General features: G+C 36.3%; 1 protein-coding gene across 2 annotated transcripts in view; it reads right to left on the bottom strand.

Moving 5' to 3' along the window:
• The window catches only part of LOC121315987 (atypical kinase COQ8A, mitochondrial-like), a 54,419-nt gene that overhangs the window by 10,821 nt on the left and 17,889 nt on the right, over positions 1–25,709 (bottom strand). For both annotated transcript variants that reach the window (XM_041250644.1, XM_041250645.1), the window contains 7 exons: positions 12,503–12,628; positions 5,429–5,514; positions 4,926–5,066; positions 4,566–4,647; positions 3,438–3,531; positions 2,553–2,694; positions 400–507 (listed from right to left, as the gene is read on the bottom strand). In XM_041250644.1, the coding sequence (XP_041106578.1) occupies positions 400–507; positions 2,553–2,694; positions 3,438–3,531; positions 4,566–4,647; positions 4,926–5,066; positions 5,429–5,514; positions 12,503–12,628 (779 nt within the window). The remainder of the gene's footprint in view (positions 1–399; positions 508–2,552; positions 2,695–3,437; positions 3,532–4,565; positions 4,648–4,925; positions 5,067–5,428; positions 5,515–12,502; positions 12,629–25,709) is intronic.

The raw sequence follows: 25,709 nt of genomic DNA, 5'->3' as shown, positions 1-25,709 counted from the left end.
TTACTTTATTTCACGGTGTGTAGTCATGCTGTATATGCTCTCATTTTGAAAATAAATCCTTGTTTATTTTTTCATTTAAATACAGTGTTTGTGGTCCAAATGTTTGATATGTGCGTGAATAAAACTTCTGAGTTGTATCAGATAGCTTGTCTTTCATATTGAAGCAATTTAAAAATGTATGGGTCAAAATGACCCACGTGGCAGTTCTAGGTAGTTTGAAAATCACAATTCAAAGTCAAATGAATGTTAACAACCAAAAACAAAAATGTTTGAGTTCAGATGGGATGCATGCATGCAGTAAAGCTGGAAGCCTATTTTGTTGTGTTGCTGGCAATTCTGCTTCAGATTGTCTTGTGCAATTTTAGTTTTGAAAGAAGCTGCTGCTGTTGCAGTACCTACCCTGTGTGTCTGAGGATCATAGAAGAAGTTGGACCAGTTAGGATCGGTCTGCATGAACCTGAATTCAAACAGCTCCCGCAAGCAAAGGATCAGGATGTTTTCACAGATCTTGAGATTTAGAAACCAAAAGATAAACAAATCTCACATCAATGACATAAACATCAACATTAAAAGGTCTCTGTACCATGAAAAAAAAGAGGTGTTTCACAATCAACTTCAGCATCATGTAGAACTGAATCTCACAATAAATGCCCAAGCACAGGGTAATCAAAAACAAGACAACAAGGCAAAACATGTATTGCAAATGTTTGTTGGTAACAGACTAAAGAGGTACAGTAGTGTTTGACTAACACACATTTGCAAACATTTGTGTAGTTGAATGCTGCCCTGGTATACCAAGTCGAGGGGACTTGTTTACAACTCATTGTAACCTCTTTCCCACGTTCCGTACTAGCAAAATACATTTATTACATTTTCTACTATCATGACTGGAGTTTATTCCCCTACCATGCAGCAGCATAAAAGCAACCGGCACTGCCAATATAATTTCCAAAGTCAGTGTAAACTGGCAATCAAAACTTGCAAAGCCTTGTTAGGCCAACTCCAATAATGCTATCCCAAGTCAATATATTTGGTTCTAGTATCTTCTATACTCACTTGCTAAATAGCATTTAATTTTCACAAATTCTCCAAAGGCTGTGTAATGACACAGGACTAGGCACACCATGAAACGAATATCAACAGTAAGTACATACACACTTCTCAAAAGATTAGGCAGACTGTGAGTACGGGATAACACACGACAGGGCATGCATTGTGTTGCATTAACATACGGCTGTAGTTGGGTTGGAGGCCCAAAGTGAAGCTGCAAAAAAATGAACAACTTTATTATATATTTCCTTCGACTGGAGAAAAAAGAAAAAAAAAAAAAAAAAAAGTGTCCCTCAAACAAAGTTCTATTTGTTGTAAACATTAAAACTGCAGGTTTTCAACGTTTCCACTTATTGTAATTAATTAAAACGAATGAAGCCTCCGTGCTGGTCTCAGTTGCTCCGTAAACAGAGCAGACATAATCCGCAATGTTAGTGACCACGCATTTAAAAATGTCAATCACAGATTTTTGTTGCTAATGAAATGATGCAGAAAAGGAGGCAAATACAAAAGTTCACTATCCACGCACTACGACTGCTGACCTGGAGACGCTAATACAAGAATATATAGTGGCATTTTCAAACGCTTGGTCACCAAAAGGCTATTACTGCTGTTTATGTCAGCCCTGTTTAGAGAGCGATTGACACCAGCATGGAGGCTAACAAAGCAGAAATTGAGTACTCCTGACCAGATGAATTACGCACTGAAGCATAGAATTCTCATACAGACCATTTACATTTTCAAGACAAATTGTTTAAGTCGATTACCATTTCTTTGTTTCATTTAATCAAAAACACCACCTGCCCAAGCATTTTTATTTTCTTTGTTTTCTGAGTTGTGGTCATCTTTGTGTCTCTTGCTGCTTCCCCCCCACCCCCCACAACCGAGGCTTTGTTTCTTGTAATTCTAGCCACTTGTCTACTGTCATGCCTCTGAAAAGATCAAATGTGACGAAAGGAATGTCACTCATTTTTAAAAACTTTAAAAAGGCCTCTCAACAAAATGTGTACATTTAATGCAAGTTTAATATGTTGTGTGTTGATCATTTATTAATTGAGCTGTGCTTTGGCAAAAGTAAGTTCCGCCGTGCATTGTACTATTTAACTGCACAGTAAAAAATCCTCAACAGCCAATCAGCGTGCAGCATCCAAACATTCCATTTTATAAACAGCATGAAAACATGTTTTAATAAATCCTTGCAGGAGGGATAGAGACAACGTGGCAGTTTGGCGAGAATCTGGTGTTGGAAGATACAACATGCAGCAATATAGCAGATTAAGTTACACCTGAATGAATACTGTTTGAAATGCAGTTATTTTTAAAGTCAATAACTAGAATTCACCTGGTATTTTATCAGCTTTTAAATACAGTTGCTATGCATAGCTGCAATGTAATAAATTTCCAGGATTTTTTTTTTTTTTTTTTTTTTTTTTTTTTTAATTCATATCAACAAATGGAGAAAATAAGGTTGGAAATATTCATAAATCAACAGTAATCTTAACCTCATTCTTGAGATCCTGACTAAGATCCTCAGCCTTGTCCAGTGGGAACCCGGGTACCAATTCTGTGGTGAGAATGTGCTGACTGCTCAGCTCATCGATGACTGCCGGCACGTAGAAGAAAGGGTGATCCTTCATCAACTCCCTGACAAGACACAAGCCAACATTAAGTCCTTGCTATCCCAATTTTACCAGACTGTCTTGCTCTCAAATTATGCCAACAGCATGCTGAAATTCCCACTCAGTTTACAGTGTGGGTCTGTGCTGTTTATGCAGTTACAGTTATTTGCAATTTTGTTAAAGGAATATTTAAACATTCATCCTACAAGCTAATCGTCCACCACAAAAATCCACAGCAATCAAAAAAACTATTGAACTTTTTCCATTGGCAAGAATGAACAGTGCCAATGTTTGCAGTATCCCATGTTGTCTGTAAAGAAGCAATACATTTTAAAATCTCACTCGTAGTTGGAAAATAAAAGTTGAGAAATGATTGCACTATTGCTACATTGATTTGTGGTGCATAAATGTGAGAATAAAATATATATTTGAGTGATTTTGTTTCAGGGGTGATCTGTGTCTTCATGTCACCTCTGAAATCAAGCACCACTAAAAATAAATAAATACTCAATACATGACAGCTGGATTTAAAATAGTCCCCAGTCCAACGGAGTACAAAACTATTAAAACATTAAAGTAGAATTTAGGTCCAGTATTTCAACCAAAACAATAAAATGCTGAAACATAAGACAGACAGTAATGCTAAACAGAAAACAAAGTCACTAGGAAGGTCTTTCATTGCTTTTGTGACAACTGCAGAAGTGGTTCTACCCACCTCCATTACAAAATAAACCAGCAACATTCTGCATGTACAATACACATACTCACTTGAACTTCCTGGCACATTCAGCCTCCCTTTCGTAATCACACTCAAGGGCTAGCTCGCGGCTCATAACCTCGATCAAGTGCTCAGGGAACAGACCTAGAAATTAAAAGCAGAAGGAAACTCTCCTGAAACATCAGGCTGAAATTGTGAAGGAAACAAATGTTTTAACCAAATCTACAAAAAGGGGAAGGCAAGGGGAGGGGGTCAGATTCAGAAATGAAAATTAGTGTATGAGATACAATAGTCAATCTAGCAAGTGACAAATAGGTCTGGAAACATGCAATCATACAATGCCTTGCTCTGCTAATAAATAAAATTGCATTTTCTGAATGTGTTATTGTTGCTGTAAAGCTTATCTATCTTCTGAAGGCCCAGTTTCCTTAATATAAAACAAACACTTAATGTTTGTGTAGGAGACATCCAAAATTACCAACATTTCCAGAAAAGCATACTTTGTGCCTGTAGCACAATACTGTACAGCAAGATTTGAAATTAAAATTAACCCATTTAATTATCAGGGTGTACTGTAATGCCACCATATATATGTATGTATGTATGCATGTATATGTACACACACACATTAAGCTGAAAAAGTAAACTGTTAAATGATAATAAAGACTAAATAAATGACTATCAAAAGAACATGTGACCTCTTCAAACAAGTTTAACGGAAAATCTGCAATGTAGCAATATTGTAATAACGTTAAGTGAATTGCAATGGAATTTCCAAGTAGAAATGTTTTATTAAATATATTAGGATAGCACAGTCCACACTTAAAGGAATGAAAACATAAAAAGAAGCTCTCCAAAGGGGATGTGTAGTGGCAGTGCACCAGTTCTCTCATGTCATGGCTTTTATTCCTGACACTGACTTAACTTCGCTCTGTTCTTACACTTTCAGAATTACTCATCCAGAGAGACGACAGGGATTTACTTTACCATTTTCGTGATTGTAACATGACTGTAGGACGCAACAGGAAGGATAATGCTTTTTGAACAAGTAGGCCACTGACATTTTCCTGCCAAGGCTGTATATTCAAAATTGGAGCCACCAGTAACACCAGTGTGTGTGTGTACAATTAATTTGCTATATAAGATCACTGAAACAAAAATCACAAAAGCTAACTTACCTTCAGGCAAAGCGTTACTCATGCTAAGAACTGTCATTAGATTATTTACATCACTATTGATGCTTTGAGCCACTCCAGGATACTAGAAATGGATAGAGATACATAGAGCATTTAAAACACAAATTACAAGGAGGATATACAGTGCAGAAATCATTCAGCTAATGGTACATTAGACATTACGTTGCAGTTACTCAAGAATTGATTAGTCCATGAACTACTGCTTCTTGCATTAATTTAAAACTAGATATTTTGATATGATGATTGGGAGACATTTTAGAAAAAACATGGTGGAATACTGCCATGTTAAATGATACTGCAGCAAAAATGCTGATATTTGTAAAAAGCAGGTTTAATTCTCACCTGAATCTTCATGGCCACCTCTCTCCCACCTTTAAGCTTTGCCAGGTGAACTTGACCTATAGATGCAGCTGCAAATGGCCTCTCTTCAAAGTACTCCACTTTGTCTCTCCAGTTAGGACCAAGGTCATTGTTCAGAGCTTTCTGTGTTTGGGAAAATGGTGCACATCACTAATTAGTATTATCATCATCATTCAGCATCCATCTATCCATCTATATACACACACACACACAGTCAAAAGTTTACATACCCCAATAGAACTTTATAATTAAATTTCTCAAAAAAATTATTATAGGAAATCTTTTGTACCACAAAAGCAAAACTTTACTACAAAAAGATTCTATGTAAACTATATATATAATTTTTTTTTTTTTTTAATGTATTATTTTAGGTCAAAATAAATAGAATCACATCCCAAACGAGAAAGGTGTAGGATTGCACATTCTTGGAGTTCCATTATACAGTACTTACGCTACAAGTTATTTTAAACAAAAAACTACTTTACCATCATCTGCTTGATTGGCATGAAATCTGCACTCTGCCGAACGCGTTCAAAGATCTTTGCCAGCTGGGGATTGATGAAAGCATCATCTATTTAGGACAAAAGAAAAATGAGAATGTATATATATATATATAAAAAGATTCAGAAAGCAGTTTCTTAAACATAGCCTTCAATAGTGCAACCAAGCATAATTCACATTTAAACAAATGGATATTAGGAAGGCCAAAAGACATCTAGAAAGAAATATTGCCAGGGATGCTAAAAAAATCTTCCAATATTATAAAAACTATGACTAGGATGTTATGGTATTGGGAGGAATATGAGAACCGCAAAACAGCTGCTCTATTAAAACAAATACCTTTTTAATGTTTTCACCAGACAGGATACAAATATGCCACCAGTGCTTGAAGACTTCAGCATCAGTGAAGCAGAGGTATTAAATAAGCTAAAGAAAAACAACAACTCATTGGACCCAGATGAGATTTACCCTACAGTGTTTAAGGAAACAAGGGTAGAAATAAGTAGAGCACTGGCTACTATCATGAAGAGTGCTATAGAAACAGGTGAGGTCCCCGAAGACTGGAAACTTGCAAACATTGTGCCTTCTAGAAACTGCTTGGCTATAGTCTGGACCTTTTTAACAAGTCTTCAATAAAACAGTGTTATGACAGCAATATCCACAAACAAGCACTCTGAAAACACAATAACAAACAAAACACTGTTCACAGATCTACAGCATTGACCTGCACTGTATTGTAAACAAACCTCTGGAATAAAATTATACACCCTCTTTGTGTTTAGTTGTAAATAATATTTTGTTTGTAGGCTGGAAGGGATAGGGTTAATTCCTAACCCTGCCAAATACATGCAAGAATGTAGCTGTTCAGAAATCCAAAAACATTTGCGTTCTGGACTAACCAGCATCTGTTTGGTTGGCTCGATGTCGGATACTGGAATGAAAATGACAAGCATGTTGTGATCTGTCACTTGTTTAGCACTCGGCAAATGCACTGGCATTGTTGCCCACAGTTCACAATGTTCTTACCAGAGCCCCCAACTCCACCAGCTGCACCCTTCCTGTGACTGCTTACAAAGTACTTCCAGCCCAGGGGCCCATTTCATAAGCCTGCGACTGCAATTAGGTTGCGAGGACGCAGAGGACGGCACTGCATGTGTTTCATAAAGCACTTTGCAAGTGCCGTCGCTTGCATTCACTCTTTTGCGATCTCGGATGAGTGAAATCACTTATGATTTTATTTTATGAAAATATTTTATTTTATTTTATTTTTTTTAAAAGAACAAAAAAATTATACAATTATTGAAATGGGGCTGGCTGACACAAATCCGTTCTATTTGGCAAGTTTTCTGGAAGTTTTAGTGTCAAAGAAAAAAAAAGTTGCAGGTGATCACTGATGCATTAAATACTGTTTGGGAGGAGCAAAGAAAAGCAGCCGAAATAAAAGAAATGGACATCTAGCGAATAGAACAAAATTAAGAGATAACTGGATTGAGGAAAACCAAAACACCTCACTGTTGACTGCTGTGAAAAGTGACAGGCTGTACTTTGAAGTTCTATACATACATACCTTCAGCGGTGTAGTTTTTTTTTTTTTTTAAATCAACGTTGTGTAGTTAACGTATTTAAAAGAAAAAAAGTGTACTGATCGGCGTTTACTTTTCTGAAAACGTATACAGCCAGCTAAGCACACTCACTACCCTGACCCTTATTAGTCTTTAGGGGCATGCCTGATAGTGAGGCAAAACGCAGCTGGATTATTTAAAACATGTGCAGCAGGTAATATTCAGGTAGCTGCAACAAGGCTTTTTTATTTTTGTTAATCTGGCGGGTTTCTTTTAGATTTTAGGAGGCACTTGTCACTATTTTTGCCACTTGAGCTTGAATCATTTTATTTATTTGTATCATTTGCGTGTTACATAACTTATTTATTATACACATTTAATTGTTTGTACGATTATCCTCCTCATTATTATTATTATTATTCAGTTAATTGCTGAACGGCATTGCCACCAGTTTAAAGTAAGGCAATCTTCCCAATAATGCTATTATCATACTGAATGTCAGACCATTCGTCCGCGAGCTGAAACTGAAGCGCAGCTGGGTCATGCAGCAAGACAATGATCCGAACACACAATCGAGTCTACATCAGAATGGTTAATGAACAGGAAATGTAAAGGTTTTGGAATGACCTAGTTAAAGTCTAGACCTAAACCCCACTGAGATGTTGTGGCAGGACCTGAAACAAGCAGTTTATGCACAAAAACACACAAACGAGTTGAAGCAGTTCTGCATGAAGGAGCGGGCCAAAATTCCTCCATGGCGCTGTAAGAGACTGATCAATAAACTACAGAAAGCGTTTGGCTGCAGTTATTGCTGTTAAAGGTGGTGGAACCAGTTACTGAGTCTAAGGGGGCGATTACTTTTTCACATGGGAGCACTGGGTGTTGCATTATTTTCTTTAATAAATAAATGAATTAAGTATCAAAATGTTGTGTTATTTGTTCACTTAGGGTTCCTTTTATCCAATATTAGATTTTGGTTGTAGATCTGATAAGATTCAGTGTTAAAAATATGCAAAAATACAGAAAATCAGACAGGGGCAAATACTTTTTCACGGCACTGTATATTTTGTTGCGACTTTGTTATGTGGAATGTAATAAATGAGAACCAAAGCTGTGAGTCACTTTACAACACCATTTCCACATTTGTTTTATTTGAAGTGTTTAAAGTTACATTTCAGCTTTCATTTACAAAAAGGCACAAGTAAACCTCAGGTTATTACTTCATGAAAATGTGTCAATGGTCACTGCTTACTGTGAAGAAACAGCAAAAATACTTTCACGTTACTAACATCTGTAATGTGCCCTTTTCATACTTGCTGGGGGGGGGGGGGGGGGGGGGTATGTTATCAGCATTAAAAAATGTTTTCACTAAGCAGATTGATCCAGACCATTTTTGTAGGGAAAATATTATTATAATAAATGTCTCACTGAAACAAGTGTGCGTGTCACAACGTGACAAACAGGCATGCCACAAGCAGAATATAAGCAGCACGTATTGGCATTTTATAGGTGGTCTTGGTTGAATTACTTATTTTTATAGGTAAGCTTTGTTCAACTGAAACCTGTAACATTCGACTGCATGTTTGGACAAGTTTTATAATAAAAAAAAAAGTATAATATACAGTACTGTGCAAAAGTTTTAGGCAGGTTTGAAAAAATGCTGTAAAGTAAGAATGCTTTCAAAAATAGACATGTTAATTGATAAATATTATTAATTAACTAAATGCAAAGTGAGTGAACAGAAGAAAAATCTAAATCAAATCCATATTTGGTGCACCCTTTGCATTCAAAACAGCATCAATTCTTCTAGGTACACTTGCACAAAGTCAGGGATTTTGTAGGCATATAGTCAGATGTATGATTAAACAATTATACCAAACAGGTGCTAATGATCATCAATTCAATATGTAGGTTGAAACAGAATCATTAACTGAAACAGAAACAGCTGTGTAGGAGGAATAAAACTGGGTGAGGAACAGCCAAACTCAGCTAACAAGGTGAGGTTGCTGAAGACAGTTTACTGTCAAAAGTCATACACCATGGCAACACTGAGCACAGCAACAAGACACAAGGTAGTTATACTGCATCAGCAAGGTCTCTCCCAGGCAGAAATTTAAAGGTAGACAGGGGTTTCCAGATGTGCTGTCCAAGCTCTTTTGAAGAAGCACAAAGAAACGGGCAACGTTGAGGACCGTAGACGCAGTGGTTGGCCAAGGAAACTTACTGCAGCACATGAAAGACACATCATGCTTACTTCCCTTCGCAATCGGAAGATGTCCAGCAACGCCATCAGCTTAGAATTGGCAGAAAACAGTGGGACCCTGGTACACCCATCTACTGTCCGGAGAAGTCTGGTCAGAAGTGGCCTTCATGGAAGACTTGCGGCCAAAAAGCCATACCTCCGACGTGAAAACAAGGCCAAGCAACTCAACTATGCACGAAAACACAGGAACTGGGGTGCAGAAAAATGGCAGCAGGTGCTCTGGACTGATGAATCAAAATTTGGATATATTTGGCTGCAGCAGAAGGCAGTTTATTCGCCGAAGGGCTGGAGAGCGGTACATGAATGAGTGTCTGCAGGCAAGTACAGGCAGATAATTATCCATCATGCAATACCACCAGGGAGGCATCTGATTGGCCCCAAATTTATTCTGCAGCACGACAACAACGCCAAACATACAGCGAAAGTCATTAAGAACTATCTTCAGCATAAAGAACAAGGATGGTATGGTCCCCACAGAGCCCTGATCTCAACATCATCAAGTCTGTCTGGGATTACATGAAGACAGAGAAGCAACTGAGGCTGCCTAAATCCACAGAAGAACTGTGGTTAGTTCTCCAAGATGTTTGGGCCAACCTAACTGCCAAGTTCCTTCAAAAACTCTGTGCAAGTGTACCTAGAAGAATTGATGCTGTTTTGAAGGCAAAGGGTGGTCACACCAAATATGGATTTGATGTAGATTTTTCTTCTGTTCACTCACTTTGCATTTAGTTAATTGATAAATATAATCTATTAACATGTCGATTTTTGAAAGCATTCTTAAATTACAGCATTTTTTCACACCTGCCTAAAACTTTTGCACAGAACTGTAAATGTGTCCTTCACCGCTATCAAGACATAAACCAATGGTGGACTGTAAAAGGTTCCATATATAAAATTGTTTAGTTTTAAATGAAAAATAAAACAAAGTATAAAAATAAAAACACATTTTGAAAGTTAATAAATAACACTTTGTACAGCAAATGTATACCAAGTATTGTAACATTTACTGGTGCCAAGAAATGTAATATTAAATAGCCATCAGGTGGGTTTTTGTGATGTTTTGGGGGACTTGTTTGTTCTAAAACCTGTAACTGCATGTATCATTTCCCCACCATTATGAAACTGTAGAAACTGTATATAAATCCACATCTGAACAAAGTTGGACTGAAGCTATAAGCTTCACAAGCTTTTGCTTTCATAAATAGCCAAACACTGGAAGATCAAAACAAGAAAACTAGAAAAACAGTATGATGAGCACGATGTTTCAACTCAAGTACATATTAATGTACCTGTATGTTCTTAGTGCAGTCAAGTGCAACCACTCAAATACAAAAATTACCCAGCCTCTCTACAGAGCCTACAAAACCTTTAGCTAACCTTGTTTACATCCAAATCTCAAAGGACTGCTGCAACAAATTATTCACACATTGCTGTTGCATCTATGCAGTAAGGATTGTAATAAGTTCTTGCATCACAGATCTAATACTTGCATAACTTCTTGTGCTGCGCAGAATTTAGAAAATTGCGATGATTCATATCTTGTATGACAAGTGTATCTTAGCAAATTCACAAGACGCTTAAGTATTTTGATCACCAGAGGTTTAACTACTTCAACCCTGTCCTCCCATCCCCAGTGCGCCACTCATGCCGTTTCTGTGACAAGCACCTATTGCCCGCAAACAGTGCAAGCCACTACCGATACGAAAGCCCATAGCAGCTGACTGAAAAGGTGCTGAATATAAATATCTGCAAAACTTTTTTTTTTTTTTTTTTTTTTTAAATAGTTATTTTAATCATAAATGTGGTTAAACCCTAGTTATTTTAGGAACAGAAGTTGCATCCAAAGCTATCTACATCTATGTACACAATATACTGTACTGCACACAAATCAAATCAGCCTTTTACAGTTATTAAAACACTATTGTTATGAATAATAAAATACATTGAAAACCTGTTTGTCAGCTACCTACAGTCCTACTTACAGCAGTGAATAAGACTTCTTGCTACAGAACCACAGACTCTTACTGAAAATGTATTTAGCTTCAATGTCAAAGCCTGGCAGCTACAGCAGAGTAGTGCACTGCAAGATTGAAGAGCAATGCGATGACCTTCCTGGTTTTTGTTATATCCAGACAGGATTTAATGTAAGCAAAATTCAATTAATCAATAAACTGACATGAGACAAGTGGAACACCTTGGCAACCGTTGCCACTTCAAAGGTTATTGTTCTCAAAGAGAAGCAGATTATTTTAGATGTTGGTATTTGCAGAGCAGCACATTGGTCTTTAAAAGAATGGCATGGCATGGCATGGCATTTTAAATTAGTAAACATATTAGATCACTGGTTTATACCATTTCTAAAAACAAAAACAGAATTAAAATACAAGTCACTGTTCACCAAAGTACACCCAAAAAGGTTTGGGTGCGCTTTAAAATGTTCAATTATAATCTGAAGTAGGACAAATCTTTATGCCTTAGTTTCTAGTCTTTGTAGCTGTTGCTTCGGCAACCAAACTATAGTCTTGTTTACTGTATATATCAAGATAGGATGACACACTGAGGGCATGGACTGTAAGACAGCTGGATATCGCCATCCTGTTCGCCAAGGTATGCAATTCATTTTGTCAATCATGATAGAGCACTAAACTAGCCAAGCACATGAAAATCAGCCTCTTTAGCTAGCCCAAGTCTTTAACATAAAGAATAGTTAAATGAAAAACTGAAGTGTTCTTCCAAGGAACATTTAATCTTCAAACAAAAATAATTTAAATAACCAGACTTCAGATAATCTAGCCACACTCCTTTTGCTTGAACAGTTCAATGCCAAAGACTATTTTACTTTCGTTTTTTTGCAGCTAGACAAATACACCACATTACACAAAGTACCTGCTTTATTTATTTTTTTAACGTGGGTACAATAGAACATGCACACAAAATGTCCAAGGTTCAGAAAACCCAGATATTTAACACAGTCTTCAAAATGTATCTCTTTATGGGTACAAATCACACCATTAAAAAGCAAATTCAGGCCATGGGCTCTCCATCATATTCCAACAGGCTGTTAAGAGTAGTTGATCGTAACAATATAAGTAGTTACAATTTAATTCAAGCATGCACTTAAAATAAAAAATGCATACATATTTAAAAGTATTTAATGGGAGCAATAGTGCCTGGTCTATCAATCTTGTGGGTAAATTTATTTATTTATTTTTTTAAATGGCTGTAAATCTTACCTTGAATGCTGAGCATTTGTCCCAGTTTCAGAGCAGCACCACGAACTTTGCATAGGGTTCGGACAATCCGCTCTGCATTTGCTTCAGACAGGAAAGGACTGGAGTCCAGAACTGCATTCTTACTCCCTGAATAGGACAACAATGACAGGTCAGCATTGCTGCTCGCATACCAACCAAATACTGTGTAAGCAAAAAAAAGACAGTGGAATAGAAAGGGAAGTAAAGTACAACCTGGGTGGGACAGATTGTAAAATAGAATTTAATATATTTAATCGTATTCCATTTTACATTCTTCTCATTGGATTACAAAAAACAAATGAGCACTTTGTTTTTAATGTGGTGGTGCATCATATGAGTAGCTGAATAGACGTAGGGAATGGCACGAACATAATCAAAGCTGTTTTGCTACCACAAGCATAACACCGTGTAACACATTTATTTATTTTTTTTGGTTCCTGGGTAGTAAGTGTTATTTCCTAATTGCTTATGCCTCAAAAGTATAGAAAATGGCTATTATTCCCCACAAACTTTGCTTTTGTGACCAGGACAATGATATTTTGAAATTTACCTATTTTCCAGAACATTCCAGATAGATTCAGTGCTGAGTAAACTTGGAGTAACTTCTAGAACTTTCCAGTAATATAAATAGTAGTATAAATACAGGGGCCTTAAGCCCACCAGTTCAGTTCCAGCTGCCTAAGTGGATACATATCTGCATTTTTCTGAGATGGCATCAAGAGGCTGCAATGGTGGCATTCCTGATGGGTCTCCAAGGTGGTTTTACCAAGTTTCCCTGCTATCTTTGCCTTTGGGACAGCAGGGACACCAAAGCGCACTACCACAGGAGGCACTGACCACAGCGGACCGAGTTCTCTGTGGGGAGGAACAACGTCAAGTGGGAGCCACTGGTGGACCCCCGGAAGGTGCTGATGCCACCACTGCACATCAAATTGGGCCTTATGAAACAATTTGCCAGAGCTCTAGATAAGGAGTCGGCAGCCTCCAAGTACCTTCAAGACTTCTTCCCTAAGCTGTCTGAGGCAAAGGTCAAAGCCGGTGTCTTTGTCGGACCACAGATAAAGAAGATCCTGGAGTGCAATGAATTCCCCAAGAAGCTCACTAGTAAGGAGAAAGCGGCTTGGAATAGCTTTGTCGCAGTGGTTCGGGGCTTCCTGGGCAATCACAAGGCCAAAAACTACGTGGAGCTGATTGAGACTCTGGTGAAGAACTACGGCACAATGGGCTGTAGGATGTCCCTCAAAGTCCATATCCTTGATGCTCATCTTGATAAATTCAAGGAGAACATGGGAGCGTACTCTGAGGAGCAAGGCGAGAGCTTCCACCAGGATATACTGGACTTTGAACGCCGCTACCAAGGACAGCATAACGAGAACATGATGGGAGACTACATTTGGGGGCTGACTCGTGAAAGTGATTTACAGTATAATCGTAAATCTCAAAAAACTACTCGTTTCTAAATCTTTTGTAGTCATTTGTATTACTTTAGTATAAATACATGTTAATTTGGATTCATACGTTGTTTTTTTCTGACTATGTGAACGAAAAGACACAAATTCACTCGTTTTCTCTTTGGAAATAGGTAAATTTCAAAATATCACTGTCCTGGTCACAAAAGCAAAGTTTGTGGGGAATAATAGCCATTTTCTATACTTTTGAGGCATAAGCAATTAGGAAATAACACTTACTACCCAGGAACAAAAATTGTGTTACATAGTGATCACTTTCTAAAACCATTTTGGCTTACATGGTATTAACACGTAGATGTTGTAATAATGTAATAAAAGCACATTGCAAAAACACGTTTTGAACAGATCTAGTCTTAACTCATGCAGCCAAATCAAAGACTATTTCATTAGAATTGGATAAGCATTTATATGTAAAAATGTACTGCAACGTCTACATGTGATATGCTTCTCCTGTGTGGATAATGAAGCATTACTGAAGAACATACAAAGCTGGTTTAATTTAATTACATATTTACATAGACAGGGTGCATTTTTACCCAAAGACCCATGAGTGTTAAGCAGGAATGCTTTTCTTGATTTCATAAGACGACCATGAGTATACAAGATGTGCAGGTCAAAGTTATTTTTACACAACGGTTGTGCTGCTTGTTAGAAGACTGCAGGGTCTATTTTTAGCATGTTGATGTAGAACCAGCACTGGAATTAAATCAATCAACTGCCATGTGTAACCTCTAAGAAACTGACCCAGTAACTATACTAGCACCATGTACTATTAGTGATTGCTGCCATAAAAACAATCTTGCTACAAGTAAACACAAAGATCTGTGTTTGAAGTGAGGTTTCCACAGAGATTAAGAGGATCAAATTGTATTTATATAACCAAACCTGACTTTAAAATCTAACCTTTAAAGCAAATGTGGATTCCATGGAAAATACTGTGCAATGCAGTTGGAAGTGCAAAACCAATTTTCTAGCAGAGTGTGCCAAAGAGCTCTAAGGAATTTAATGGGCTATATACCGTTGATCCTTAACATGACTATTTCTGCTATAGATTTTTTTCCGTCTCTGCACGGGTATTGTGTCACTACTATATTAACAAACGTACTGCATTTAAAATATTGTATTTGATTGACAATGAAACTACAAAAAAAAAAAAAATTCTCCCCCATACAAAAAGCTATTTCAATTTACGGAAGAGCCCTAGGGCCAATGCTAGAAATAAAAACTTGAAATGTCTTTAAAACTCAAAAGTTCGCCTTCAGAAACTCAATTTCGACATTCTACATACCAGCTGGGTCATGGGAAAAGCCGGAAGAGGCGAAACTCTTGCTGACAGCACTGCGGCCTGAAGTTCGCTTCCACCGGGTTTTAAGTATATATTAACTTCACCTCACATGATAGAATCATATCTGATTGAAAAAGCATCTAAAGATGGGACCAATAATTAAATCTACGTTTCTCTTTAGGCAATATACAGTTTTATAATTAAGGCCGTTTTATCAATAGAATGTCTTGCCCCATTGATAATTTTTATACTGCATAGACAAATGTCTATTTAAAAAATACATACGTTGGAGCAATGTAAATTATGTATTTCTATTAATTATTACAATGACATCACCAAAGGTGTCTATAGTGTCATTAAAAGGTGCAACTTCTTAAGGCACGACAGGGTGTGGGATATACTCTAATATCCACACCCCCCGGGTGCGTTAAGTCACGAGGCATAGTCGAGTGGCTTTAACCGCCCGGGGCATGTGGATATTAGAGTAAATCCCACACCCTGAAGTGCCTTATTGCGCTTACAAAAATCCTTCTACCTCTGCCTGACCTTAGAAAAAAGTCCCTTAAAACAGTAAAAAAAATAAATAAATAAATAAATAAATAAATGCATTAAAATTTAAAAACTTTTTTTTTTTTTAATAAACATTGAACTGATTAAAAACAAGAAGCACTACTTATAAATGTTAAATTGAACATTGCCATTGAAATTGCAGTTTTGAAAATTTACAGGCCATTTTCCTTTTGAACAGTAGGTGGTGCTTCAGCAAGCGATTCTGAGCAACATGGTGTTTGATCATTGCTGTCGTTGTCTAAAAAAGTGCAGCACAGAGTGTGGCTCCACTGTTTGATGGCGCCCTGCTTCCCTAAGGAGGTGCATCGCTGTGGACCTAATGCTGTGGTTTGTGTATCAGTGACTCAGTCTGGCTAGTTTGCTTAGTTTTGGCATCACAGTGGACAGATCATTTATTCCCATGGGCTCCCTTGAATACCACACCGCTTCAGAATCTAGGTAAGTTTGTTCTTTACATCTAGGGATGCAAGTAAAAACTTGGGGCACCGGCTTGATTCATTATAATTCTTGGTTTTTTCATTAAATTTGAATGCGAAATATTCCTGGCAGCTTTCATCAAGGCAAACCACAAACGTGTGTGCTTTTAAATCGCGCAGACCTTCTCTGCCACGTCTGGCCATATTTATTTGCACGTCAAACCAAACTTCTCTCACAAGACCTGCGGCAGTGTCAGGTGACGGTGCTGGGGAAGTTTTTTTTTTTTTTTTTTTAAATCGTCCTTTGTGACTAGGGGGTAGTAGCAGGAGGTTCCCATGCCAGATTTGCAGTACTGCTTCACAGTGGTGACAAAGATGTTGTTTGCATTTTGAAATAGTCGATCACTTAGCAAATTCACTTTGTGGTTTACTGCTAGACTGTTTAAAAAACGGTTAAGACCAGCTCGTAGGGTCACATAGCTTGAGATTGAATACTCCCGTCCCTCTGAGCTATGGGCAGTGGCATAAAACTCCCATAGCAAATTATTTAGATCAGGCAGATGAATCACTTTGAAATCAATATTTAAGATTTTTGTTTTAGCCATTCAAATAGATAACCGATGCCCAGGCAGTGGTCCTTTGTGTATTTTTAATTCCTTTTCTTTTTCTATGACCAGAAGCTGCTCTTCAGTTAGTTCAAGATGTCTAGTACTAGAAGTCGTATGTACTACTTTTTTTTTTTTTTTCACCACTTGCATTAGTGCCAGATTCAGACTCATACAAAATCTCATCCAGAGTTTGGTTTCCCAAAAGATCAAAACGGACATACAACTCATCAGTCATCTTTATTGTGAATTTAAATATATACGTTTTAAAAAATAAATAAAAAAATTCTAATGGCATATGGATATCTACAAGTGATTCGCCACTTTTTGAAAAGTGCCAACCTATGGTGATATGCTGTAATATCCACACCCCCATGTGACCTGTTTTGACCAATCAGGATAGAGTATTTAAAAAAACCATTTTATAACCAATAATAAAAACAAGCCAGCCGCAGCCCTATATATAGTAGTATGGGTGCACAATAACAATATACTAGTACACTGCGATATTCATTAGGCAATACAATAACTGGTATTTGAACAACAATACAATCCTGGCATTTTTGGTTGAACTGATTCAGGGAAACGTCTTCGAAAATGTTGGCCATTATCTCGAGAGATAATTATTTCTCGCGAGAACTCGTAATGAGCTGTGGTTCTGGTAAATATATTTTATAATATTACCAGTATTTATTTTAAGGTGTAAACCCCAGGTCTCTGCACTGACCGATCACAATGGTAACAACCGATAACTGCCCGATAAACAATTATAACAATGTGAATTTTTAACAAAGACAATAAACTTAAATACTATTCAATTTCAAACAGAACTACTTTTTTTTTCTCTATATTTTTGTGGATCCGGCATTACAAACAATTTTTGGACACCAATGGGGAATATCCCGAGTTAAACAGGTTCACGCATCAAGCCAAAGGCATGGACATGTTTAACACAAACTGCGATACAGATGTATCATATTACGACATTCACGAGAACAAGGAGCAGCTAAAATGTTGTTACTTTGGATATAAATAACTTCTGTAATGAGCTCAACAAGACACATTTTATTAACTCATTTAAAGCAGCACTGCATTCTGAGAGTGCAGATGTCTACATTTAGCAAATAAATCAGGATTATTTTGTAGTGTAATTATCAACACCATGATACCTGCAAAACCTGATTATCTGTAGCTCCAATATGCAAGAAAGAAAATACCCAGAGTGTATTTTAAAAGAATAGTGTAATCATTTTCAGTAAATGATAGAAAAACGTATAGAAAACAAATGATTTTCTTAAATTTAAAAGGTACATGATAACTTCTCCTACCAGATCAAATACCAGGATTTTTGTCAAGATTTCTAAATAAATATACTTAAAAGTAAAAATTCTATTGTGTGTGTGTAGCCTACTGGACTGTGTATTCGATACCTAAAAATCAAGCATGTTCTTACTATACTGTCTACAATCATTGTGCTAGTGAGTGCACCAACTGGCAGCTAATTAACCAGGACAGGTTTGGATCACAATCACAGATTATCTTGGACCTCTAAACCCCACCCCTCTCTGGTTCCTACATTTTAATTTTATTACTGTTAGTTACTGTAATTAAAATGTCACTCTTACCACAAAGGTAAATATTATATAGTTATATTTGAAATAGTATCAACATTTAAAGAAAACTTGGTTTAAAATGTAAATAGAAGGCTACAGTTCGTAAACTTGATAATGAGATTCATACTGTTAATTTTACTGGTGCTCTTGCAGTACTTTACTTGGAGAAACAATTATCATCATCTGTCAGGTCGCGTCTCAAGTTTTTCCAAACAATGGGGTCGATAATCCTTCTGCAGTAACAAATGAAGGCACTTACCCGTCACATGCGATTTCCGACCCCGTCTCCAGCTTTCTGATATAAAGCCCATCTCTTCAATGTTACAATGTACTTGTTTATCCATCGCAGCCAGTTTCTTTTTCTCACATGCCAAATCAGTCTATTGTGCAGTTACACTGCGCTTCCTCCAGTTTCAAATAATGAAAATGCAGCAAAAAAAAAAGTCAAACACCACAAGGTACGGTAATCTTTAAAACAGTTTTAGATACTGTGCTTTTTTTTTTTTTATCTAAAATTCTATGATCTTTATTTTAATTTTCAAGTGAACTGTCACATTAGGTTTATTCAGCACTATATTCCGCAATTTTAAATACTGATTTTGGATCCGTTTTAATTCTGGAAAGTGGTGGGGTTTTTTTTGTTGGTTTTTTTTTTTTTTTTTTTATTTCCCTGCATGGGTAACATTTTTATTTCAATTTGCTGTTGGGTCGTTAATGGGGAATTTTACATACTTCTACAATACGTACCGGATTTAAAGTATTACAGTTCACAGTCGTCTCTTGGCAAGCGATATTTTCAGAATCATATCGTTCTGAATTGAAATACTTCTGTTGAAAATACAGTACTATACCAACAAAACCAACTACAGTGCATCTAAATGGAAGCCTACTTATTGTACGCAGTTCATGAAATTTTACTTTTTGGCTGAGAAAAAAAAAGATCCTCCAATGTTTGCATGTTTCCCTTCCAACACACAAGTATAGAAGGCACTGGAGAATCAGCACAAGACAGTTACATTAAAAAACAATACATTTGTTACTATATTCCCCCAGGTCTGCAAATAGCTGCACAATTCATTCAAATTCAATGCAAACAATTGACTTGTTTGACTCAGGGAGGGGCAAAACTACAGGCATTATTGCAGAGGGAGTATTTAACATTAGGTAGATTGACACGTTTGCAATTAGGCATGCTTAAAATTCAAAAGGTAAAGCACAGCAGAGTCCATATTTATAGACTGGTGAAATATCTAAACTGCCGCAGTACATCCACTCTTGTCATTTCAAATCTTTTCACGGAACAAACAAAGCTACAGTGTCCAGTGCAAAACCACATTTGTAGGTGAAAAATGCTAAAATAAATATAACTACATTAATTTTATATTAATTTATATATATATATATATATATATATATATATATATATATATATATATCACAACACACACAAAAATAAAAGTGCTTTACATAATCTCTGCAAGTAAGGAATTACTGTGTCATATAAAAACACTGCAAGAAATAAAATTAAAATATAAAGTAGCAATATAGCATTAAAATGTACAATACAAAAAAATGGTGCCAGCGTTACAAGCTCTTCCAGTGTTTAAATATTATAATATATATGTAACTATTTTATTTATTTATCCAAAAAATAGGATTACAGAGTAACAGGAAAGAGTGCAGAGTCTGCATCATCTGATCGGAAACTTAACTCCATGTCTTCATTATCTGAACCGAAGATAACCCCAGCCCTGAATCAATAAATGCCCAGAGCAACTACTTCTAGGCAGTTTTTCCTGTTCACATGAGCAGAGATATTCCCCCTCAGGCATTATTTGCACATGGTTATTAAAAACAGTAATGGTGAAAATTTGACTTAACTAAAAGTTGGGGTGGGGCAATCAAACCGGGGAGTTGACTCGGCAGAATCCGGTAATACATCTAAAATTCGTTTCTCATACAGAACACCTTGCTATACAAAAAGCTTATTTTAAAAATAAAATAAATAGAGCTACACTGAAAAATCCTGCCTGTCACGCAATACTACCCAAAGCAAAATTGGATTTGAAAGTGCTACATATTTGATATAATTTATTTGTAGTAATGTGATGGATATGTATAACTGAATATTGATTATCTGGGGTAAATCAAGCACACACAGATTAATATCTAAATCAATTATAGCATCTCAAAAGAAATTATCTAACTTTCACCAGTGTTCATGTATATAGCTAATTTAATATTTTAAACAATATTCTCTATTGGCTTTATATGTTATTTGCAAACAGTGCTTACGGTAATTAACATTATATAAAATTCAGACAAATAAGTTTAAAAAGTTCAATTACTTTTGTTTATTTCAATGTTATAAAATTAGGTAGGTTAAAGTATAAGCATAGGATTTCTAAATAAAGAATTCTAAATCAGTGAAGAGTATATTCAGAGAATTAACCATATATTTTATCAGAATTGTAAACTTATTCAAAACATTCCGAAATGCACTAAAATATTTTATCAGATTCAGATTTCAAGATATGTTCTAAACAATGGATTTATTCACATTTCATCACACACAATTCAAAAAATTGTTATACATTTGCGAAACCTTTGTTTTAGTGGAAAGCTGGGGGAAAATGTTTTGAAAAGAAGAAACAAAGTATCGGAACCAAAGAAAGCAAGATGTCGACTCCTCGTTATGAACATTTTTTCAAAACGCTGCAAAGAATGAGGTTTGTTTTGCATTGTGAAATTAATTCCCTGGCTCTCGCCTTGGACGCTTGTATTAGTATCAAACAGGAGGAAGCATTGATTGAGGAAATGTGATGTTAGACACAATAGAGAGGTAGAAGGTGGTTTTTTTTCAAGAGTTTAAATGCTCCGTTTCAGTATCCTTCCCAAATTCTGTTCCATGATTGGGCAGTTTGAAAATAAACAGTGTGTAATTTTACTTGCTCCACGGCTCCTCCCATTTTCTTATGACAAAGACTTGTCACAAACTTCCAAGACGGAAAGTTCTGAATCTTCATCTCTTGCAGATTTAACTATATTGTGTTGATTATTTCAAATTCATTTTCCTGAAGCAGTTCCACACACTATCATATTAAACATTTATCTATAAGCTCAACCCCAACCATGCTATCAATGTCCTTGAGTTCCGAACACTTTATTCGTCAGATTTCGTATTTGAGACTTAGTATTTTCCACGTATTAATTTTTTTTTAAATGTTTAACCCTGTGCAGTCCTATGTTGGACCAGGTCTGACATCAAAGACTTAAAGCACAGATCTCTAGTCGTTTTTTCTCTGGAAAAAGCAGAGAAAACCTTTCAATGGCCGAATGAAACCGAAAAAAAAAGGGGCATATCTGAGCAATAGAACAAGCCCCTGCACCACGGAGAAAACACGGGCACAACAATGGACATAGCTGCTTCCGCATCCAGTGCTCAAAGAATATCAGACATTTGCAGAGCTTTAGATGTTATAGTAATAAAATAATGACTTGGATCACTTATTGAGGAGTTTAGTGATAAAACAAGACATCAGGAGAGGATTTCAGTATGCACGTCTATAAAGAGGTATGTGAAAAATACAGCGAACACGGGTGGGGCTTGGCTGGAGATGCAGTACTGATGCCTTTTTGCCATACAATGCCATTAGAACCTGTTTTACTCTGAAAAAAATATTTTAAAACAGCGTGTGTAAAATAAACAGCATGTGTGAAAATAAATCAGACCCGACGTGCCTGACAAGCATTGAATAGACTGCAAAGGGTTAAAATATCTTGTGGTAGTCCATTGACTTACATTACAAGAATCTCCAGCAACACTATTTCCATTGTCTGCCAGCTGGCGCTGTTACTCTACTTGACAAGAATCTGAGAATTCCTCAGGAGGTGCCACTCTGTCTATAAAAGCAGTTTAGCATTTTAAATTTAAAACATCTGTTGACTGTATCACTTCTACTGTCTTTTGTTCCAATTCTTTTGATGCAGTTGAAAGGGGCACACATTGTCTACTAGCTGACTGTTTATTCAAATCAATAAAACTAGCTTGCTCGCACAGTTGGAAGTCCAACCAAGATAACCTTTCTTATCAAAGAAAGCTAGATTGTCATTTGAGGCTTGGTGAGCAATGGAGGTCCAAGCCAAATGTCTTTTGAATGGAGATTTTCCAGAGACACCTAGGTCTGGCTTGCAAACAGAGTTTCCAAACTTCCCCCTTCATGTCAAGGGTTTTGTCTTGAACAAATCTGAGTTAGATTTCCTTAAATCCTTATATAAATCTATACAATATATTTAAACATTTATAAAATAATTGTAGATTTATTTTTGTTACTAAACTACAACTTCTTGAACTAAAACTAGACCTACAAGAATACAATCCCGTTTGACACGAATGTGTTTTTTCAATATAAATAGTAAACGCATGTATATGTTGGGGGACTTGTAATTACTTTAAAATGACTTGAGCTGCTTCCATCAGTAGATGGAATGCTATGAGAAACAAGTAAAGCTACGTACTACCTGCTTTCTGCACAGGCAGTGATCAATATCGGAACAAAAATCCATTTTTTCGAACCTGCAAAAACTCACTCGCATCAGAATCCAAATCATGCAGCGAGTTTGTAACTTTCATTAATACAGGAACAGCCTTGTTTCTAGCAGTTCATGTTTTAGGTCTCTGCAATGTGAATAATTGTGCTCCTGTTAGGTGGATACCTGCTATGAATCAGAGTCATCTTCCAAAATATCCAGCCCACACAAGCCTGCCACTTTCTCTACTTAAAACAATGATTAGGCTAAAACACCTGATTTATATTTTCTAACTAGCAAGTAGTCTATCCTGTTCAGATGAGTTAACAATGCAATTTAATTTATGCATTACAATAACAAAATAAATTACCTAATTATTGGATAATTAACAGACTTGTTTTATTACTACTGTTGGCTTAAATAGATGTTCCTAAATACAGAAATGATGCCAATAAAACACATCTTATTCTCCGCCTGGTCTGTCAATGGTAATTATGATGCCAGTAAGGTCAATTAACGGCATAATACAGATTTATGAAATCAGAATAATATGTTAATGAGAAAATTGGTCTCCAAGGGCATGTTAGTCTAATGTCGCGAGGGTAAATAGCTTTTATGTAGCGCCCGATAAAATACTGTCCTGTTAAACACTATTACTGGCACAATAAAGGACACTAAGTTTTATGCATATGGGCCCCAGTAAGCAGCTTATGTGGGGCACTGGTATTGCTAGAATAAATATAGATTTTGTTTAATCAAACCTTCCTGGGTCACGAAAATATTAATTCTGTTTTCTAGCAAAAAAGACAAAATCCTGCGTTGCTTTTATGTTACATTTAGGTTTTATGGTCACCATTTCTTTCTCCCATTAATATATATATCTCTCTCTTTTCAGATCAAAGCGTTAGCTTCAGTTACTGCTTAAAATATGATACAATGCCACATAATTTGACATCTGGTGTACAGCCAGGTGTTTTTTTTTTTTTTTTAAAATGTTCTGAAGAAAAATAGGGCATCTGGTGGTTCGTCAGGAGATTTAACAAACGTAGCTGACGCAGGATTAAAATAAAATAAATTAAAATAAAATAGTTTCCAAGGCAACTGACCGGTAACCCACAATGCACTGCAGCATCACATACCACACCTACCACAGGGGAGCTTTCCTTCGAATCCACTGTACTTAAAGCTTTGTAAATAGGGCTTTTACTGCACTAACAATGTACTCAAAATTGTAAGACCCAATTATCAATACTGCTATATTTCCAATAAATATGACATCCCTGTTACAAGATATGCAAAGATGGCATAATTAGTGTATAATAGTCTTTGTAACTAATTTTGTACAAGGTATTTTAGTCATTGACTAGCTTACTCGAGGTTTTCTGTGGATATTTTTCAGCCACAATCCATATTTGCAATGGCTAATTTTAAAAAAAATATACAAACACTAATCAGAAACAGCATGATTTTCAAAAGGGGAAAAATAAGAACTAGGTCACAAAGTGATTTCTAAAAGCCGATTTGGGTCACTAAATATATCTGGCTTTCAAAGAGTTTACCTGAAATAAGCTGTGTATTCACTTGTTGACAAATCATTTTGCGACCTAGTTCTTATTTTGTACCTTTTGAAAATCAGGCTGGAAGTATCAAAGGCAAGAGAGGTCACAGAATAGACCTTTGTCTGTACTGTTGACTAATCTGATACATGGTTTTTAATAGGGAAGCTAAATCTAAAGCCACAAAAGTGTGGCATACTGGATTGTCTCGGCTGGATACTGTTATCCCCTGCTTGGGATGAATCACTTTAGAAAAGTGACTAAACATGCATTGTTAATTCTTACACACTGCTGAAATACATCATGGTCATCAGCTTTGCATCAGACAGCTCTACATTTTGAATTTACAGCCTTGGCAGGGGGTGCTTATTTTAATAAGTCAATTGTACAAATTATTAAATAAATTAACACATCTGTGCAGTTCTCCAACACTTTACACTTCAACTTCTAGGACCAAAAATTAAGTATACATATTACATATTTGTATACTAAATCAATCCAACAGTGTAGTATTTTACCCACAGTACAGTGTTTGTAAAACTCAGATTAGCAAGTACAGCTCTGTTACTAAAAAAAAAAAAAATCTGTTTATTAATTCCCGGTTCATTAACTCTGAAGAAAACATCAGTACATCAATGTGATTGGGACCAATTCACCTCCGTCCACGCTCAATGAGAACCTCCCAGAGTATGTCAATTTTATCACAAGGCCAGTTACAATATGACACGGCAGGTTTGTTAAACTTATTATAAAAACTCCAACTATTAGATATAGCAGATAGAGCACTGCTGGGTGAAAACTGAGCCTGAACACAAATCTTCAAACCTGACCATCCTGAACATAAATTACCAGTGTAAGTGGTTTGGATGAAGGAATGGCAGACAGTCAAGTCATTGCCAAAGACACACTGCACGCAATATCTAGGGCTTCAATTTCTCGTTTACTTAGTTAAGCTTTTTTTTCCTTCATTTTTTGTTATTCAGCAAAATCGGTTATTAGAAATAAACACCACTCAAGCGCATCAATTTTCAGTTTCTACAATAAATTGCATGTACATTTCACCAATACATATACATACGTTGCTTTGAGGATGCCCACATTTAGGGCAAATGGGCAATGTAGAACTCTGTGCATTTTGAATCATT

The sequence above is a fragment of the Polyodon spathula genome, chromosome 5 (genome assembly GCF_017654505.1).
Source record: "Polyodon spathula isolate WHYD16114869_AA chromosome 5, ASM1765450v1, whole genome shotgun sequence".
NCBI classification, from domain to species: domain Eukaryota; kingdom Metazoa; phylum Chordata; class Actinopteri; order Acipenseriformes; family Polyodontidae; genus Polyodon; species Polyodon spathula.
Note: the sequence above shows the minus strand (reverse complement) of the source record. Positions and strands in the feature narration are given on the sequence as shown.